The sequence below is a fragment of the Notamacropus eugenii genome, chromosome 7 (assembly GCF_028372415.1).
Source record: "Notamacropus eugenii isolate mMacEug1 chromosome 7, mMacEug1.pri_v2, whole genome shotgun sequence".
Classification (NCBI taxonomy): Eukaryota; Metazoa; Chordata; class Mammalia; order Diprotodontia; family Macropodidae; genus Notamacropus; species Notamacropus eugenii.
The window spans coordinates 3,105,552-3,127,528 of record NC_092878.1 but is presented as its reverse complement, the minus strand read 5'-3'; the positions used below and the strand labels follow the sequence as shown (position 1 = coordinate 3,127,528).

Sequence of the window (21,977 nt, the reverse complement as noted above, 5' to 3'; positions counted from 1 at the left end):
CTTGCTCCCTTTCTGGTAAGCTCTTCTCTATTTCAATGGAATTATTTCCCATTATGCTATTTCTCAGAAAGTTAGGTTTTCACAGAACCAATTAACAATGTTGACTGAGGCAAGCTGTTGGTTTCCAAATGAGGGCCACAGACAATAAATTGCTATCAGTTCAGAAAATGATTCAACACAATTCAAATGAATTCAATGAACATTTATGTTCTAGACATCCTGCTAACTGCTGGGGATACAAATAAAAAAAAGATAATCCTTCTCCGAAGGAGTTTACAACATAACAGAATGAAGAGATAACTATTTTGGATTGCAGTGTTCTGGGAAGACTTCTTGGAGGAAAAGAGACTTTCTTTACCCGGATCTTTGAAAAGTAGGAAGGATTTGAATTGAAAGAGAGAATAGGGCATTCCAAGCCAAAGAAATGGCATTCTTAAAACACAGAGACAGGAAAGGCACCAAAGAACCTTCACTTCTGTGGTCTGATTTTCTAAAACCATATTGCCATGCAGAGGTTAAAAAAAATACTTCAAGCCTCTCCCAACCAACCCTTTATTGCTCATCACTGTGACAATTTCCTTATTTTTTGTTTTATTTGTTGTAGTATGTAAAGCATAGGATTTCTTTTCCCCAAATTCTAAACCCATATCCTTCAGGGAAATCTCTAGATGTCAAATGGAATTTCTATAAAATAACAGAGTATATTCAAATTTTAATACTCAGCAATATTGCTTAACTTCATTGTAGCAACTTACCCACAACACTAGAGTATTCATCAGTCGGTCAATACTTGTCCTTTTAAATTTAGTCTTACCACTATTCTGCATTAGTTTAGTATCAGGACCTGAAAAAAATTAAATAACAACTTCAAACTGATTATTAACGATTATTATAACTAGTTTAGAGTAATACATTTATCCAAAGTATTTCTATAGGATGAGTTTAACTTAAAAATTGAGAGTCTATCTAAATTAATTTCTAGGTTTCATTATCAGTAAAGGAAAGTAATTTCAGGCTAAGTCAAATGACAAACTGTATTCTGTCATTTGACTCCAATGTCACAGATAAGTGCCTTCTTTCCTAGAAAAAAGGTCTTGAGAAATGCTTCAGTTTCCATGGAATTAAAGATAGTTTGTGTTTGTTTTCTTTGAGTGCAAAGAAGTTGAGTTTAAGGAAGACATTAAAATTAAAGGACTTAAGATGATGAAGAAATTGACTTATGGAAATGATGAAAAGGTCTGAAACATAAAAAGGCAATGGTAATAAAGCAGAACAGAATAGACTGATTTAAGGCAAACAGTGAAGAGTTTATTTCTTGTTCAACTGATGACAAGAATATAATAAAACATTTTTGTGAATTATCTTTACCGTGGGTGGAGTAACAAATTCAGAATCATCTTTCAGGCTATAGTTCACATCGATAAAGCATGTTAAAGTTCACAAATCACTTGCTTAGCAACAATCTAGTTATTACTAAAAGAGGTTAAATGAATTGCCAAGTCACACTGGTAGAAATGTCAGAGCTAGGAATCCCATCTGAGTTCACAGATTCCCTGGAATCTATCTACAGACTCTTTGAGGTCCATGGACACCAAGCCACGAACCCCCAAAATCAAAGAAAGTCAGAAGAGGGCTGAGACTGGTAGAGGAGGTGAACTAGGGAAGTCTGTCCCAGTTCAGATAAAGGGAAAAGGTGTTAGAGGTGGGAAGAAGGATCACTAGGAAACTAGCCTTGATAACCAGGCCAGAACCCAAGTGAGTCGAGTAGAGAAGGGGAGCCAGCAGGATCTCCCATAAATGTGCTTGAAAACTTACAACCCTGTAGATAGCAGCAGCTGTAAGCCAATGCCCAATTCAGATACACATGGGCATATGTAGTTTTGCAAATGGACCTAAATATGTTCTAAGCTCTGAAAAGAGACATTGTTATAAGACTACAACAGTTCCAATAAGTCAGTTTTTACAGCCTGATCTTGGCCCTGGCCTGTCAGAACAAAGCATGGGACAGAAACAGTTGGGATAGGTCACTACTCAGGAAGACAGAGCCCAGACACATAATCCTTAGAGCACTCAAAGCTGCAGTTGGAGGCAAGGCCAACTCAACAACTGGGCACCAGTACTATAGAAGGCCTGGAACCAATGTGATCTGTAACATCTCACTGGGGCCTGTTAATTCCACAGCAGACAAAAACTCAATTCCTGATGGAAGTTCATGCAAAGAGGAAAAAGATGAGCTGAGACTTGAACCCAGAGAGGGACCAGGAGATGGAGATAGAAGTCAGGGAATTATGAGGAGGATTGGGCCTAACAACGCTACGCTGACATCTAGTCTACCAGGAATATAGCACCCAACACACATAAAAGTGCTCAAGGGATTAGTCCAAGACCCAAATCCCAAACCAAGTACTGCAATAAACAGAAGAAGATAAAAAGTAAACTGAAAAAATGCCAAATCCAATGAAGAAATTTGATCAATTAAGAGAAGTCCAAGAGATAGACTCAGAAAAAGAAAATAACCCTACAATTATCAACAGGGGATGGGGGTGAGAGAAGTCAAGGAATTAGATTTCTTCAGAAACTATTACAACACACGAGTACCATCAAGAAAGAATATTTAGTACTGGACAAAAACAAAAGATGAGACTTGATAGTTGGCAACGCCATCATGAGGGACATGGAGACAGCCCTATGTCGGCTTGATGTAGACAAGTGAGAGTTACACTGTGTTGTTCAGAAGGGTATCCCAGATGTGACAGAGAACAAGCTAGGACTTCTCAAACCCAACAATTAATAGCCACTCCTAGTAATTCATAAAAGAACAAATAGTATCAGCCAGAAATAAAATAGCAGCTCTAGGGATTATTAAATCTTGAGCAAGAGACTGGACCAGACTTCAGGGCACAGGTACCATTTTCCTCACTGCCATGAGTCAAATGGTAAAGGGATTTTAGAAGACAAAGGAGGGCCTAGAAAGGCATTTGATTAAGAACATATTTTCAGGGCTCACTTCAGTAGCACAAACATGAAAATTGGAACAATACAGAGATCAGCCCAGCCCTTGAGCAAGGATAACATGAAAATACATAAAGTTTTCCATAAAAAAGAAATGAAAAAGAAAGATGTTTTCACAGAATAAGATTTAGGTTTCTGGGACAGGGCTTAAAACAAAGACTGAGTAGGATATGGACTATTACTGCTACTGCTACCAGTAGTAATAGTAGTAATAGTAGTACTATTACTAGTAGTAATAATGGCTAGCACCTATATATCACTTAAAAGTCTGCAAAATGCTTCATACAAGCCATTTCATTTGCTCCTCATAACAACCCAAGAAGTGATATTACTGTTCTCATTTTACAGATGAGGAAACTGAGGTAAGAGGTGACTTGCCCAGGGTCACACAGCTAACTGTCTTAGCCAGGATTCCAACTGAGATCCTCCTGATTCCAACCCCATCACTATTCCTACTTAGGGATAGTATCATTATATTTGCCAGGAGGATTGAAGATCCCTTCAAGGGAACTTTAAACTAAAAATTACCAAGAACAATGAAAACTACTCATTCCAATCTCTTTATACCATTTTTTCAGTCTCGCAACATAATTCGTGTTCATGTAATCAAAATTTTGTTCTTCATACCTCTTCCTCCAGAAGCTTAGGGTGCCCTACCAGAAAAATCTGACTTTTGCCACTTTTGCTACTGTCATCAGCTCTAAGAAGGCATGAGAACAGCTAGATGGCATGATCATAACCTCCCAGGGTTCTTGCTATGGCTACTTCAGCAGCAGGTCCCCACTAATTGAACTGAGTTGGGTACAGTATAGAATTTGCCTATGTTGCATTCCCTACCTTCTGAAGGAGGAAATTATCATTCAGGAAAAGCATCACTTTTTTAGCTTTATAGACAAACTTCTGACAGAGGCTTGGTAAGTTGAAGCCTTCCATCAGACAGTATCTTATAACAGAAAGAGTGATGGAATTAGATGCAAAAGATCATAGGTTTTTAGCTAGAAGGGACTTCTGAGGAAATCTGTCATTTTATAGGTGAGGGAAGAAACCAAGTGCATTGCTTAGGGCCATACAGCTAGCTAGTTGAAGTGAGAGGGAGGATTTGAATCCAGTGCATCCTGCCTCTCAATTCCGTACTTTATGCATTACAACTTACTATCTCTCCCAAAGAACCTCAGTCCAAATCCCAGCCCTGTTACTTCTAAGCCATGTACCGAAGAAAGTCATTTAACTTTTGAGCCTCAGGTTCCTCATTCATTAAATGAGAGAGTTTCAGTAGATGACCTTTAAAATCTTTTCAGATCAGAATCAATGACCCTGTCATGGTAATAGCTTTAGAATTCATCATTCAATTACACGTTATTCTAATTGGTCAGTAAATGTAGGATGCACAGATTTGAAGTATCCACCCCAAATCTTCACACGGACTATCTGTGCCTAACCTGTGGTGGAACATTCCAAGCTCATATTGGTCTGATCAGCCACAGTCCCACACACTGAAACTTGACTTTGTCATAATGATGTCATTTTGGTCCTCTTCAAAAACAAAAGACAACAACCATAACCATTCTAACTGGGCGCCCTGTGCAAGATTCTCCCTATAATGGTACTTTTCTTTGACCTTCCAGTGGCCCTCTTCTGAGTGTTTTCTACCATGCATCCCTTCTTTAGATTAGTCTTCCTGATTCCAGGCCAGCTCTATCCATCTTGCCACCTAGCTTAATAAATGCTTGTTGACTTGACTTGAAATATAGAAGTGGAAGGATATATCTTATTCAAAAGGAAGAAATGGGAAGAGGGGAGGTAATAAGGTTGAACATGAATATCTTCCTGAGAAACTTCTTTGGGAGAATATATGAAAGAAAGCCATGGTTAATGATATTTGAAAAACTATAAAGAATGAAAGAGGTGTCACAGGACGAGAGATCGGCAAAAGGATGATAGGCTAGTGAGCTTTACTTTAATTCCTGACAAAAGAGACATCTTATCAACACCTAGAAAGGGGAGTGGAATTCACTAGAATTAGCATAGGTTCATTAAAACCAAAGCAAGCCAGACTAACCTCATTTCCTTTTCGAAAAGGGTAAATTACAATGGCTTATATGAAGATCATCTGAAGGAATCTCAAAATGTTTATGCTTACAAGAGAAGAGTGAGGGGGTCACTGAGCTGTCTTGACATGTCTGAAGGGCTGTCATATGAAAGAGAAATTAGATTTGTTTTGCTTGGTTCTATAGGACAAACTAGAAGCAGTGCACAGAAGTTGTTGAGAGATACATTTTTACCTCGATTTAAAGGAAAACTTGGCAACTGAGTGGTCAAAAACATTAAATGAACTTCCTCAGGAGGTAGAGAGCTCCTTATCACTAGTATTGTTCAAGTAAAGCAGGAAGAAGGAATTCCTGTTCCTACTATGTGCAACATGTTGTTCTAGGCCCTAGACCAAGATAACATATGCCTTCTAAATAATGTATTATTTATTAAATATCACCTTAAAGAAGATAAGAATTATGGGAAGCCCAACCAACAGGGGCAATGTTTTCTGGGGATGAGGGATTAATCAATGAAAAGACAAAGAAAAAAAGGTAGATTGCCCAGAATGCTTGATAGTCCAGTTTGACTGGTACAATTTGTATGTGTGAGGTAGAACGATAAAAAGTGTCTTGGAGAGGCAGTTTGGATTCAGATCATGGATAGCTTTAAATGCCAGGTCAAGGAGCTCAAAGGTAACTAAAAGGGAGTCACTGAAGATCTTTAAGCAGGGAAGTAGCATGGGCAGACCTGGTCTCAGTTCCCTTGTCCGTAAAACAAAAGATGGAGCTTGGATTAACTGATTTCTTCTCCTGTCCCATACTTGAGATTAGGAAAGCTTCAGACTATGAAATTTCAGTCTCTTCTAGAAAGCTGGATACCTTGCGAGTCTAATTCTTTGCATTAGATGACCCACCACCTTCCTTCCAGCCATCTCCTCACTGATGTCTACACTCTGGTCATCATTCTCACCTCCCCACCAACACAACCTTGGACAGCGCTCCTGGGTCACTTCTCTCCCTTCTCTGCAGTAGTGGGGAACTGTGTTTGACATTCTGGAATATACTGTCAGACTCGACCAACATGTTACTAAGTTTTTTCTGAGCTGCATTTGTTCTCCTTTTTGCATTGTGTTTTACAGGATGCCTCTCAGAGTCAAGGAAAGGGAAGACTTATATTTGAAAATGAAGGGGATGCAAAAACAAAAGATATTTTATATATACACAGGCATATTTTAAAGAGGTCTCATGAGTTGACTGGAAGTGGATAAACAACCTCAGAACTCACGTTAGGCAAATACATACATACATACATACATACATACGTGTGTATATATATATATATTTGACCAAAGAATAAAGATATGTGATCTGGAGAGCTATGGGGTCAGATGGAGCCCCCAAATACCACACATATATTGCCATATTTCTAGGGATTTCCTATGACCTTAAAATGGCAATACCCCAAATAGCAAGATTTTCACTAACAGACACAGCTGAGAATAATTAGTAAAAACTGGGAATTTCTTAGGTTTGGAATATTTCAGAGTCTTTAATGATTTTTTGTTGTTGTTGTTTTCAATGATGGTAGCTATTTAACCAAAGAATTCGCATTTTTAATTGCACACACAGCCCACGAACCTAAGAAGCATCTTCATTCGGCATCAGGGTAAACAGCTGGCTCAAAATGTTGTGGTAGCAACCCAAACTACGAATATCTTCACAAGGCTTCAGAAAATGGTTCCGTATTCTTTCTTAACACCAAGGCATAGCTCCAATCACAGACACAGTGTGGAGAAGAAGAAAAAACAGGCAGAAGAATAGACAGTCCCTTCTCTTTCTAGCATCTACTATCAAATTTATGACATCCCCAAATGTTAAGATGAACAGCAGGGTCCAGACAGAAGAGTAAATTTTGAGTCCTCAATAAAACAGAGCCTCTCCCCGCGACCTTTTCTTCACTAGACTTTAGATGCTGGAAAGGGAAAGGGGAGTCCTTTTTTTCCCTATCTCCTCCCAGTCTACCCTGCTCCCAAAACTATTCTGAAAGGAAAGACTGTGTGGTTAGCATGGTGGATGTATGGTGGGGAGCTGAGTGATGAGAAATGACAAATGGTGACTACTAAAAGAATCCATGATGATGGTTGAAACCAATAACGAGTGGATATTGGAACACAAAAACAGAAGAAGGCAATTAACTTGGGGACAGGGGAATGATGGCACACAGAGGGAAAAAAGAAGACTCTGGAGGTTTTGCCCTAACCTTGCCCAGGGGAGGTGGCAGCAAAAGATTGAAGAACTCTCAAGAGACCATGATGTAGTGGAAAGAGTACAAGCTTTAGAGTCAAAAGGCCCAGATTCATGCCCCAGGTCAGTTGCTTGGTGCCTGCATTAACTTGGGCGATTACTTAACGCTCTGGGCCTTAGTTTTCTCAAATACAAGATGAGAGAGATGAACAAGATAACCTCTAGTTCCAATCTTTCAGCTTTGCCTCTTATTATCCTGTGAGCTGTCCCTGAAGAGCCAGCAGGGTACTATGGATAGAGTGCCAAATTAGGACTTAGGAAGCACTGGGTTTGAATCCCACCTCAAACAGACACTTACTAGCTGTGTGACCATGAGCAATTTATCTAACCTCTCTGAGTCTCAGTTTCCCCATGTATAAAATGAGAAGACTGAACTTGATGACCTCCAAAGTCCTTCCAGCTCTCCTTGTGAGAAAATCATCCCAACTATGGAGCTGGAAAGAACCAAGTACAATAGTAGAAAGCTAGATAAAATAAACAAGCCTTCCATTCTCTCCCTCAGCCCTTGATTAACAAATCAATACACATTTACTAAGGATCTACTATGTGTTAGTGGCTGGGAAAAACAAATGCTAAGTATGAAACAATTCCTGTTAATCTTCTATATAACTTGCTTTGTACGCATCTGCTTGCATGGTGTCTCCCCATCAGATTGTAAACTCCTTGAAGGCAGGGACTATGTTTGGGCTCTTTTTGTATCCCCAAGGCTTAGCACAGCACCTCACACATAGTAAGTGCTTAATGAATATTGGTTGATTGATTGGTTGATTCTGTTGGGGAGACAAGCACAATCGAGAGCAGTTACCAAAAACCAGGACTTGGGGAGGACTTGGGGATGGTGTTAGGCAAAGGACTCTTGAGAAGCCCTCCTGCTTCAGACTGTAAATGGCCATGATCATGCCTATCTCTATTTTGTTTTCTTTCTTTTAACAAAAGCTTCCTCTGTAGAAGTATAAGCCATGTGCCATCTACCCAAGAGGCTATCTCTATCCCTTTGAAGGTAGCATGTATACATTTGCTCAGGTTTCCTGATTCGAGGTGAGAAGCCAGGGGAAGTGAAATCATCCCGTATGGACCTGGCCTGTTTTGTCATGAAAATCTCAGATACAAGGATTACATATAAAATAGCAGAGACAGTCCTTCAATAAGGATACAAAGCAAGAAAAACAGGAGTGTGCGTGAATGTGTGAATGTGTGAATGTGTGTGTGTGTGTGCGTGTGTGTGTTCCTCATAGCTTAATCAGGCTTAAACGTTCTACAAAGCAAAAGCACATTTCTCAGCATGTACACATTGGGTCCAATAGAGGCAATCAATAGAATAATTGAGTCTTGTTCATTGAAACTACAATTTACTGAACAGCATTTTATACGGGGAGTGGGGATGGGGGACGCAGGGGTGGGTGGGGAAAGCTTTGCACTCATCCAAACAGACTTAAGCTTGTGAACAAGAGGACGGCTAGAACGTGCTGATGAGTATCTCAGGGAGAGTACAAAGATAGAAAACTAGGGAAAGATAGATGTACCTGCAAAAATAACCATTCCAAAGCACCAGCTGGTGTTTCTCAGTACACAGCCTCTCAGAATGATCTTCTCATTGGTGAGTGGGTACTTGTTATCTTTCCAAGAGAGCTCTCCTGTGAATTTATCCAATTTGTTGTTAGGAGGCTCACAGGCAACAAACCCTGTAAAATAAAAAACAAAGCTTTTATGACTGACTTCAAATGTTCTTTAACAGTGCAGTCCCTGTATTACCCTACTGTCTCTAATATGCAATACCATATAATGTCAGGATTACATTTATAGAATTGTACTAGGTGAAAAAAGTGCTGGTTTTGGGGTCAAGAGAACCTAGATTCAGATCCAGCACAGTCACTCGCTGCCAATTCCTGAATCTTCCTGGGCCTCAATGTCCTGATCTGCAAAAGAAGGCACCCCATCAACCCCCAGGACTCTTTCAGTTAGGAACATTCACTTAATGAGTTTTTTATAAAGAGCTTTTAGCACTATTCAGAGTAGAGATATCAAATTTAGAGATATGTGTTTCTAAAATCGTACATCCTTTGCCTATCAAGACACAAAAATTGAGTACTGAAAAGGAAAACAAATAAATGCTTTAAGGTTTTTTTTCTTATCTCTTTGTAGTTTAAATGATGTTTTTACTTCGGGAACATCATTATAGGATCATGTAGAATTGAAATTCTAGTCCAACTGCCCCTCTTCACTATTACAGATAAAGAAACTGAGGCTGGAGAAGTCAGACATCTTGCCCAAAGTCACACAAGTAGATAGAGCCACAATTTATAACCCAGAGCCCAAGTTTTCTGCCTCTAAATATAGTATCCTTTAAAAAAAAAAAAGTAATGGGAGTTAAATGATTTGCCCAGGGTCACACAGCTAATAAGTGTCTGAGGCTAGATTTGAACTCATGTCTTCTTGACTAGAGTGTTGGTGTTCTATACACTGCTTCTCCATAATGGCACAATTTAACTCCTCCATTCAGAATATGGTGCAGATCTATGATATCACTAGTGTGGGGGACTAATAATGCAGAAACTCCCTCTCCCAAAGCAAATTAGCACCTGCTCTGAAATTTTTAGTCTTATGAGATGCCTAGGGCACTTAGAGATTAAGTCACTTGTCCAGGATCACATAATCAGAAATGCATCAGAGGGTGGATTTGAACTGTCTTCCTGACTCCAGGAATGACTTTCTATCCAAAACCACATGACAAAAGAAAAGGACTATTCTGTGATTTTTAAGGCTTTTATCCTCCAATACCACACTTCCAATTTCAGAATAGGTAGCATTTCAGGGATCCCCTGTTAAAATATCCAAAGCAGTTTGTGGCTTCACATTCACCAGGCTTATCACAGCACACAATTGCTTCAGAATACCAGAGAGAAAGCACAAAATTGGCTCTTCTATGCACTACCATGCTTCTAAACTTGAGGGTAAGCTTGAGGTTTATTTGGAACATTTAGACTAGTATGTCTGGAGATCCCTTTCAGATATGGGACTACTTTTTCATATCTTAATTAGATTCATAGCTCTGATGATTAATATTTTTTCTCAAAGATGTCATGCAATCTCCATGAAATGGAAAGGGACAGATTTGCCCGTCCTTTAATCTTGTGCCCTCGTGAATATAAAGGCATCATATTTATTCCATTAAAAACAATAGCACATGAAAACTGAAGTAAAGCTGATTTTTAGCTAGTTGGAGACAGAGAAAATCTACCTGTGTGGCCTCTTTTCTAATGTAAGGCCCACCAGTTAGAGTAACACAAATCTGTGTTGCAAACAATTAGAGCCAGGTGAAAGGAAAAGCAGTTGGGACAAGAGAAGCGGAGGAACAGAAAGCAGAGGCACAGTTGTGTCGTGAAGAATGAAAGCATATTCTCTTTGGTTGAACTCAAAGTTCAAGGTCAAATGCATTTTGAAAAGGAGTTCCTAGACTACCTCTTTCTAACACAAGCCAGGAACTTCCTGATGTAAGGATTGATGGGATCAGTAGAATAGAAGCTTGAAATCTTGAAAGGGGGTGGGGGTACTGTGAGGTTGAGAAAGAAAGGTGGATAGTGAATCTTCAGGCATTGTTATAGGGAGATAGAGTCTCGATTAGCCAACAGGAAAGCTGGGCCTCAAGCCAAGCAGCCTCCTGATCTTAATTTGGTCTCCCAAGTAGATTTCCCTGAAGGGAAGTGATATTTCCCATTGCAAGTTATTAAATTGGTTTGTTGGTTCAGATGCCTCTTGGTTTAGTTGCCTATGGGCAAGAACTCAATATTCAGGTTCACTGAGGCCAGTATTAAGAGAGGCAAATACAACCCTGGGTTTTGTAGGTTGACCCTATCCACCCAAGGGCTATTTCTACTGCGGGAATGTTCACAGGCTCACATCTTGAGTAACCCACTGAAAATTTTCAAGATGGCTTTTGGTAAAGGACAGTATACAGTGGACAAGAGGATAGATGAAAACCTGGTACAAATGAAGTTTTCTTATTAAAGAAAACTTCTGTGCCCCAATAGTTTTAATCACACATCTGTCTCCTCCTAATGACAACAGAGCAAGATAATTCAGGGCTGACTTAAACTGGACCACAGTGCAGATAATTATGGCTGGGAAGGCAGAAGCCTTTAATCAAGTTTCAAGATCCTAGGATTTGTTTCCCCCCTGCCTTCTCCCCTCAAAAAAAAAAAAAACCACTAATAATTCTCATTCCTGTCTTTGGTACAACTCACTTTTTTTTTTTTTTTTTGCCTTGAAATGGTACAAATGGGTATCACTAACAAAACCTAGGAATTAGCAGTAGAGTTGACAGGTCCTCTTGAAGTTTATTCATTCCTTTGACCCAAGCCCCAATTTCTCAGGCTTCAAGTTTGGTCATAAAAAATGTGCTTTGGGCAAAAACAACACGATACGGAGTCTCTGCCAACAGGAATATAAAAAACAGGCTTATTTGATCATTTTTATTGTCTCAAGCAGACTCTGACATGGAAGAGAATACAGCCGTGAACACGTCCCCTTGCTTCTCCAGGCCCTGGAGGCCAAGCCACTTCTGGCCCTTCCCCAAGGGTGTGGTTCTAGACTAGGACAGAAAGGCAGGGCAGGCCAAGGAAGACTGCTTTAATTCAGAGAAGTGCTGGGAGGCCAAGTCATCCCTCCTTGGGAGAACAAGTGGGATTCCAGAAGTTTCTATAGGGTCAGGCCAAAAGAAAATGCTACTCAAGGCAAGCAAAAGACTTATTAGTGGAGGGAAAAAGAAGGGAGGTGAGAGAAAAACATGAAGTTTACTCTCATCACATTCCACTAAAGGAAAGAATAAAATGCACACTCATTTTGGTAGGAAAACCTATCTCACAATACAGGAAAGTGGGGGATAAAGGGACAAGCAGGGTGGGGGGGATGATAGAAGGGAGGGCAGGGGGAGGAGAGTGCAATTTGAGGTCGACACTCATGGGGAGGGATAGGATCAAAAGAGAATAGAAGTAATGGGGGACAGGATAGGATGGAGGGAAATATAGTCAGTCTTATACAACACAACTATTATGGAAGTCATTTGCAAAACTACACAGATTTGGCCTATATTGAACTGCTTGCCTTCCAAAGGGAAGGGGTGGGGAGGGAGGGAGGTAAATAAGGTGGAACTCAAAGTGTTAGGATCAACTGTTGAGTAATGTTCTTGCCACTAGGAAATAAGAAACACAGGTAAAGGGGTATAGAAAGCTATCTGGCCCTACAGGACAAAAGAGAAGATGGAGACGGGCAGAGAGGGAGGATAGAAGAGAGAGCAGATTGGTCACAGGGGCAATTAGAATGCTTGGTGTTTGGGGGGGGGAGGGGATAAAAGGGGAGAAAATTTGTAACCCAAAATTTTGTTAAAATGAATGTCAAATAAAATAAATAAATAAAGATATAAAAAAAAAGAAAAGAAAATGCTGCTCAATAAGGACAAGTGTAAGGAGAGAGACACTACTTAAGGTTTAGGGTCAAACTCTCACATCTTCCTCATCAGTGAAACACCAGGATTGGCCCTATTGCTTACTAATTCTGTCACCACTAGATACCAGTTTATCAATCTTGGCTCCATTACTCCTATCCCAGGTGGAAGAAAGGAAGGAAGGCAGGAAGGAAGGAAGGAAGGGAGGGAGGGAGGCAGGAAGGAAGGAAGGCAGGGAGGGAGGGAGGGAGGGAAAGGGAGGGAGGGAGGGAACAGTTCCCTGAGGCCTACTAAAAGACAAATTAGAAAATGGGGCACAGAATTAAAGCATAAAGAGAGGTCATTTTCTCTTCCTTCCTTAACATCCCAACACTGGTAGGTTACCTCTTCTACTCTACAAAGGAGATTACAATCATCCAATACAAACTTCTTTAACACTCTTCCTCTGGTAAAAAGGACAATTTCAGAGAAGTCTGGAAACACTTAACAGGTAGAGAGTGAAATGAGCAGAACCAGAACTGTTTATATTATGAGAAAAATCATCGTAAAAATGCACATTTTGAAAGACAGTGCCTCAGTTCAACACAATGGCCAATCGCAATCCGAGGGCTGGGGATGAAGCATGTTCTTGACAGAAAGGTGAATGAAGAAAGGACTCAAGATGCAGAAAGAGACATTTTTAGACATGGTGATGCACAAATTTGTTTTGCTTGACTAAGTATATATTTTTGTAAGTAGTTAAGTAAAAGGAGGGAAATCTAATACTTAAAAAAAGTAAAATGAAAGTTACAAAAATCAAACAAAAAACAATCTTCCCCAGCCTGTCAATTTCCTTACTTATCCTGTCCCCCTTCCTTCCAGTCTCAGAGGAAAGTGTGCCCTTTCTCCACAGGAGTTAAAAACAGACTGCCCTGGCAGCAGTGAGAGATGGGAGTGAGCCTGAATTTGGAGAGAGCTGGCCAGCAAGGTCATACAAATTTTCAAGAGCCAAGCAAAGTGAAAAGAAGGAAATCTTAAATTACATCAGAAAAAACTCTAACCATATAAAAATGTTTAGGAGGTGAGCACTTTCTTGGATTTCTCTTTTACTAATGGAATTTAATGAAAAAGGATGCAGAAATGTAATAGGAGTTTGCGGATCGAAAATGCAACACAGTTTAAGAATATTATCCTTTCTTCATTGAAAATGTGTGGATAAGCAAACCATCATGTTTGATTACCCTTCAAACACTCTCTTCCTTTGTTCCTTGAGCTTGTCAACTACCATGACCCCCACCTCTGCTCCTCTTTAACCAGCAACCAGGGTGGTCACACCTTAGACCTCAACCTCTTTCAAAGATATTCTATTAGCAAATTCCCAATGCTGAAATTCCTCTTTCTAACCATAATCTCCTCTCCTTCTTCCTCTTCCTCTCCTTCTCCCTCTCCTTTATTTTTCCCAGGCTTGTTTTTCACCCTCAACATGACCTTCAGTCTCTTGGTCACTCTCTTTTTCTATTTGCCCCAGGTCTGATCTCACTTTCCTCTCTACCTAGTCTTGATTCAACTACTCCAAGAGTGCTCTCTCCTATGCCTTTCAATCCCATTGACCTCACATTGTTCCCACTCTGCTAATCTTCAGTTCTAAATAACTCTCACCAAAAGACTCCTCCTCTGCCCATAATCTTATCCAGACAAACTTACTAGAGTGAAACCATCCTGTCCCTCATTCAGATTTCTAACCTCGGAAGCCACCTAGTCCAGTGCTTTCATTTTAGAAATGAGGAAACTGAGAATGAAGGAGGTTAAGTGACTTGCCCAATATTTCATTAAGTCCAGTGCCATATCTTTTTATTTCACATCAGCAGTATCTCTCATCCATCAATTCAATTCAACAAACATCTAAGTTATAAGTTCAAGGCTCTGAAATGGCTTGTGGGGATGCAAACTGTATTATTCCATACTACTCTTCTCAATGTGACTTCTCTACTCTCCATTCTTCTGTCCTTTATCTCCACCTCTTCGGATCTTTAGTTTCCTTTGAACCCAAGTGAAACACTACCTCTCTTTCTTGATCCTCTACCCCTAGCTATTAGTGCCACCCCTTCAATAAAAAAAAATGATTAACTTCCTTTTATTTTATATGTCTTTCATATCTATGTATGTATGTATACATATGCATGTACATATGTGTGTATGTATACATGCAAACATAGTCTCTGCCAATAGAACATAAGTTCCTTGAAGGCAAGGACTGTTTCATTTTTGTGATTTCATCTCCAGCAACTAGTACAGTACCTAAAATATAGAAGGTGCTTAATAAATGCTTGTTGATTGGTTAATTAATTGCCTTCCTCATTTCTGGAATGGACTCCCTTCCATTTCTATCTATTAAAGTCCCTCCTTCCCTTCAAGACCCAATTCCAACACAATTTCCTCTATGAACCCTTCACTGGAGATCCTCTCTACACTAATTACATTCTCCTCTGTATTATTAACTGTGTACATCACTTCTCTTTCCACGGAATTATAATTGGAGCTAGAGTTTGGTTCATAGCCATCTTTGTAGCCTTCATACCTCATATAAAGGATTGGATCTGAAATGGATTTGAAATTTTACTGACATAGAGGACTCCTAATTGGGAACTTTCTCTACTAATGCAGACCACATAAGTGCTCTATAACTAAGTCTTAAAGAGTTATCTGAGGTACTGATAGCTTAAGTGGTTTAACTGAGCTCAAATAACCAGTATGCATCAGTAGGTCAATCAAGTGACTTCCAGGGGGTGGAGCCAAGATGGCAGAGTAGAAAGACACACATACTCTAGCTCTTCCCCCACAGTCCATAAAATACCTGTAAACAAAGACTCTCAATAAATTCTGGAGCAGCAGAAGTCACAGAAAGATGGAGTGGAGAAGATTTCCAGCCTAGGGTGGAAAGGTCTGTCACAGCAGATGCGGAGAGAAGCACAGCCCAGCCTGGGCCACATGGCACCAGGAGGAGCAGCACTAGAGCAAGCCTTGGGGGCAGAAACCACAGCAGCAGTAGCAGCTTTCACAGATCCCTCAACCCACAGGCACCAAAGGTCAGTGAGAGGGTTTTTTCACCTCCTTGATAAGGGAACAGGGTCCTCCTCTAGCCCCGGCTCCAGGCAGAGGCAGTAGCAACAGCAGTAGGAATCCACTGTTCCATTGTTGAAGCAAACAGCTTAAAACCTCTGGGGGAACTGAGCTGCTCATCTGAAACTCAGCCCTGAGGGGTGGCCCTATTCCTGCCTAAAGCTCCTGGAGGAATTGAGCAGCTGATATGAATCTCAGCCACACCCAGCCAGGGAGTAAATTCATCTTCCTTGATTGTGCCACCTTGGAGGAACTAAGAACTTACAGATCTCCAGAGTATACCCTACCTCTTTACAAAGGAAGTAACTGCTTTGGAAAACGCCCAAAAAAGGGGAAAAAATAAGACTATAGAAGGTTACTTTCTGAACAGGTATTTTTTCCCACCCTTTCAGATGAGGAAGAACAATGCTTACCATCAGAGGAAGACACAAAAGTCAAGGCTTCTGCTTCCCAAACATCCAAAATAAATATGCAATGGTCTCAAGTCATGGAAGAGCTCAAAAAGGATTTTGAAAATCAAATAAGACAGGTGGAGGAAAAATTGGGAAGAGAAATGAGAGCATTGCAAGGAAATCATGAAAAACGAGTCAACAGTTTGCTTCAGGAGACCCCCAAAAAATGCAGAAGAAAATAACACCTTTAAAAATAGGGTAACTCAATTGGCAAAAGAGGTCCAAAAAGTCAATGAAGAGAAGAATGCTTTAAAAAGCAGAATTAGCCAAATGGAAAAGGAGGTTCAAAAGTTCACTGAAGAAAATGGTTCTTTAAAAATTAGAATGGAACAGATGGAAGCTAATGACTTTATGAGAAACCAAGAAATTACAAAACAAAACCAAAAGAATGAAAAAAATGAAAGGTAATGTGAAATATCTCATTGGAAAAACAATTGACCTGGAAAATAGATCCAGGAGAGAAAATTTAAAAATTACGGGACTACCTGAAAGCCATGATCAAAAAAAAGAGTCTAGACACCATCTTTCATGAAATTATCAAAGAAAACTGCCCTGATATTTTAGAACCAGAAGACAAAATAAATATTGAAAGAATTCACTGATAAGCTCCTGAAAGAGATCCAAAAAGAGAAATTCCTAGGAACATTGTGGCCAAATTCCAGAGTTCCCTGGTCAATGAGAAAATACTGCAAGCAGCTAGAAAGAAACAATTCAAGTATTGTGGAAATACAATCAGGATAACAGAAGATCTAGCAGCTTCTACATTAAGGGATTAAAGGACTTGGAAAAGGATATTCCAAAAGTCAAAGGAACTAGGATTAAAACCAAGAATCACTTACCCAGCAAAACTGAGTATAATACTTCAAGGGGAAAAATGGTCATTCAATGAAATAGAGGACTTTCAAGCATTCTTGATGAGAAGACCAGAGCTCAAAAGAAAATTTGACTTTCACACACAAGAATCAATAGAAGCATGAAAAGGTAAACAGGAAAGAGAAATCACAAGGCACTTACTAAAGTTGAACTGTTTACATGGAAAGATAATATTTATAACTTTTGAAACTTTTCTCAATATCTGGGTAGTAGGAGGGACTATACAGAGAGAGAGAGAGAGAGAGAGAGAGAGAGAGAGAGAGAGAGAGAGAGAGAGAGAGAGAGAGAAAGAGAAAGAGAGAGAGAGCACACAGGGTGAGTTGAATAGGAAGGGATCATATCTAAAAAAAATAAAATTAAGAGGTGAGAGAGAAATATATTGGGAGGAGAAAGGGAGAAATGGAATGGGGCAAATTATGTCTCATAGAAGAAGCAAGAAAAAGCTTTTCCAATAGAGGGGAAAAAGAGGTAGGTGAGAGGGAGAAAATGAAGCTTACTCTCATTGCATTTGGCTCAAGGAAGGAATAACATCACTCAATTTGGTATGAAAATCTATCTTATACTATAGGAAAGTAGGGGAGAAGGGGATAGGCAGGGTTGGGGGGATGATGGAAGGGAGGGCAAATGGGAGGAGGGAGCAATTAGAAGCAAACACTCTTGGAAAGGAGCAAGGTCAAAAGAGAGAATAGAAGAAATGAGGGACAGGATAGGATAGAGAGAAATGTAGTTAATCTTAAAGAACATGACTATTATGGAAGCCATTTGCAAAACTACACATATATAGTCTATATTGAATTGCTTGCCTTCTCAGTGGGGATGGGTGTGTAGGGAGGAAGGAAGACAAGTTGGAACTCAAAGTTTTAGAAACAAATGTTGAGAACTGTTTTGCATACAACTGAGAAATAAGAAATACAGGAAATGGGGTACAGAAATTCATCTTGTCCTACAGGACAAGAGAGCAGATGGAGATAAGGGAAGGGAGGGGTGTTAGTAGGGAGGGCACATTGGTAGAAGGGGCAATCAGAATGCAAGGCATTTTGGGGTGGGAGGAGGGGAGAGATGGGGAGAAAATTTGGAACTCAAAATTTTGTGGAAATGTGCATCTGAATACCGTGCTGTTAGATAACAATAGTGTGCCCAGATCCGGGACGACCTCGAGGGCAGGGAGACTCCACCCATCACGTATCTCCCGGGGAGAGGCGGAAATACCCGAGCTAGCCAAGCTAGCTCAGTCTGACCTTCTCGAATCCCCGCTGTTCATGGAGGGCCTCGTAAGACTCTAAGATTTAGAAGTCCCACTTTTACCCGCCCGAGACCGTCCACACGGATTTGAACTTCCAATCCCAACAGAAATGAATGTTGAAAACTTAAAATAAATTAATTAATTTTAAAAAAATTTTAAAAAGTCAAGTGCCTTACAGATCTATGTAATCAGCCCTAGGCTCTTCCCTGAGCTATAGTCAAGCATCTCCAACTGCCTCTAGGACATCTCAAAGTCAATGTCCTGTAGATATCTCAAACTTGACAAGTCCAAAAAAAGAACCAATATCAAGTTCTTCCCTGCTTCTCTAATTCTGTCAAAGGTACCACTCTCTGCCCAGTCACCCAGACTCACAATTTCAGTGTCATCCTAGACTCTTCACTTGCTCACACACCACATATCTAACCCTAAATCTTGCCCTCTCTACCTTTACAATATTTCTCATGAATGATCCCTCCTTTCAGCTTCTACAGCCTACATAATGTAAGACCTTATCATCTTTCACCTAGACTACTGCCATAGTCTTCTAGTTGGTCTCTCTGCTTTGCATCTCTCCCCATTCCAACTCATCTTCCACTCAGCTGCCAAAGTGACTTTTTTCTAATTCATAGCATGAGTCTGACCATTTTTGACCCTGTTCTATGAGCTCCAGTGGTGCCTTATTAACTGAAGATCAAATGTAAACTCTACTTGGTATTTGAAGTTCTTCATGATCTGTTCTCTTCCTACCTTTATTATCTTCTTACACCTTATTTCACTCTACAGACTCTGTAATCCACCTGCATTTGTCTTCTTGCAGTTTCTTGAACAAGGCACTCCATCTTCAGCCTCCATGTCTTTGTCCTGGTCCTCATTCTTAGAATGGTCTGCAACACCTCCTGTCCCAGCTGTCCCCTTGGTTTTCCTACTTCCTTCATCTCAAAGCCTACCTCCTAAAAGAGGATTTTTCCAGTCCCTGCTCCATCCCTGCTAATGCCTTCCCTTCCCATTTTAGATTACCTTCCATCTTTGTCTCTGTCTCTTTCTTTCTCCTACATGAATTCCTTCTTGATACTTCCCATTGCCCCAGTTGTTAGTGTTACCCCTTCAAAAATAGATTAGCTTTCTTTTATTTTATACATCTTTCATATTCATTTGTTTTGTTTGTCTTTCATTTTCAAAGAGGACAATGACATCAGGGAAAATGATAACATGACTCGCAGTTGACTTTGATTTGAGTGAAAGAGTGCTGTGCAAGGACACCAGCCTCACTTTCTCCTCTGGAGGCATCTGGGTCCAGTGACCAGACATTCATTAAGATGACTGGAGATGGCCCAGGATGCCTGGGAGACTCTTGCCCTTTTAGGCTAAGGCCTTTTCAAGTACTAACTTAAAGTGAGGTAATACCCATTCAGGGAATAGGCCTCACCTCTTTAAGAAGTGAGTTATAGGCTGGTCCCTTTGATTCAAAACAAAACAAAAAATCAAGCTGGGAGGGGAAGACCCTCAGGGTTGCTCTTCCAAAGAGAAACAGTTACCATTGACATTCACTCTAAATTCACTCAAAGCCAGGAGAGCCCAAAAAATATGTGTGTATATACATATACATGTGTATATATACAAACATACACAGAGTTTCTGCCAATAGCATGTAAGCTTCTTAAGGGCAAGGACTATTTCATTTTTGTATATATCCTCAGTAACTACCACAGCACTTGTGAACTTGTAATTGCAACCAATGCTTATAAATTGGCTAATTAATCGTCACCTTCCTGCTGAGAAGGAACTCCCTTCCCTTTCTATCTGTTGAAGTTCCTCCTGTCCTTCAAGACTTAAGTGCCATTTCTCTAAGACACAGTTCAAGTGCCATTTTCTCCATGACCTCCTTTTCCTCTTCACATTTCTTACATACTCTCTCTCTCTCACTTCCTCTCCTCTCTCTCCCTCTCTCTCTCCCCTACACACATATACATATAGATGTATAAATAGACATATTGGCTTGTTATCTCCCTCATTAGACTGCATGCTCATCAAGGATAAGAACTGGGTTTTTAACCTTTCTTTGTATCTCCCAGTGCTAAGCACAGTGCCTAGCACATGGAGCTTGACTTGTTGACTCACTGACTAGTGCCTGATATCTAAGGCTGACTTGAACCTGGGCCTTCCTGACTCTGAGGCCAGCTCTCTATCTATCCACAACAACATGTCCCATTTGTACTTCGTGGATGTTTGATGAGAATTCATAATTGAATAAAAAATAGGCAATAATAAAACTGAAATGGATTATTTCCTCTTCATCAGATGTCTTTGGGGAGAAGCTGGATGGTAATTTATCAGCGGTGCTGTAGAGAGGATTCTTGGTCAGGCACAGGTAGAACTAAGTGGCTTTTGCTGTCTCATCTAGCTCTGAGAGTCTATGATATTTAAGGAAGGCAATAGGAAAGTAGCCAGCCTCTTCCCTCACACTAATTTCCCTCTTAGAAGAATATAGAAAAAAACTTTAGAACACATTAGTCCACCAGGTTCACAATCCACTGAGGCAATTAGGTGGTTCAATGTAGATAACACTGAGCCTGGAGTTCAAATCCAGCCTTAGACACTTACCAGCTACGTGACCCTGAGCAAGTCCTCTAAGTGAAGTTTCCTCATCGAGTACCTACCTCCCAGGGCTGTTGTGATGCTCAAATGAGGTAATATTCATAAAGTACTTAACATAGTGCCTGGCAGACAGTAAGCACAATAGAAATGCTTATTCTCTTCCCTTTGAAAATGCTTAGAAAGGCATAGCATAGTGCAGAGTGTTGGATTTTTAGTGAAGAGATCCAAGTTCAAATTCCATTTTTATTAATCATGACTTCATGGCCTTCGCTAAATCTCCTCTTTGGGATTGAGTTTTCTTAACTATAAAAAACAGGTGTTCACAGATCTAGAGATTGAAGTGCAATATCCTCATTTTACAGATGTGGAAACTGAGACCCAGGAAGTTTGGGAAATTCAAGCATTTAGTAGATTATGCACTTGCCTCACAAACGACTTCTTCCTTACTGTCCAGTGACTTCCTTCCCTACCCATCACACTATTCCATCTTGAAATGTTTATACAAGAATTACCAGCCATGTTGCTGCCCCCCAGGTGTCACTGGTGAATGGTTGTTCCCTCCCTCCAGAAAACACAGTGACCCCCCCCCTTTAGTCTTCTAAGTTCTCTTTCCTATTCCCACTTATTCCCATCCCTTCCTGTTCTCCCCTCTCCTCTTTCCTTATGTGATCGGCAGCAGTAGTGAGACTCTGGAGTGACATGGACTTCCCATGTCCTCAAATTGTATGTGCCAATGTGCTGTACCATACATGGCATCATAGATTTAATGTTGGAAGAGACCTTAGAGACCATGTAGTCTATTCGCCACATTTTACAGATGAGGAAATCGAGGGTGGGAAAAGTTAAGAGACTTGCCCAGGATCACATAGCTAGTAAGCATTTGAGGCAGAATTTGAATTTAGGTCTTCCTGACTCCAAGCCCTGTACTC

The 21,977-nt window shown here is 40.3% G+C and overlaps 1 protein-coding gene and 1 non-coding gene across 7 annotated transcripts in view; one reads left to right on the top strand and one right to left on the bottom strand.

The window, feature by feature from the left end:
* ATP8B4 (ATPase phospholipid transporting 8B4 (putative)) overlaps positions 1-21,977 on the bottom strand; it is a 339,741-nt gene that overhangs the window by 125,702 nt on the left and 192,062 nt on the right. For all 6 annotated transcript variants that reach the window (XM_072623610.1, XM_072623613.1, XM_072623609.1 and 3 more), the window contains 2 exons: positions 8,870-9,028; positions 756-844 (listed from right to left, as the gene is read on the bottom strand). In XM_072623610.1, the coding sequence (XP_072479711.1) occupies positions 756-844; positions 8,870-9,028 (248 nt within the window). The remainder of the gene's footprint in view (positions 1-755; positions 845-8,869; positions 9,029-21,977) is intronic.
* LOC140515084 (U6 spliceosomal RNA) lies at positions 3,000-3,103 on the top strand. The gene has a single exon (XR_011970842.1). It is a non-coding gene; the product is annotated as a U6 spliceosomal RNA (small nuclear RNA).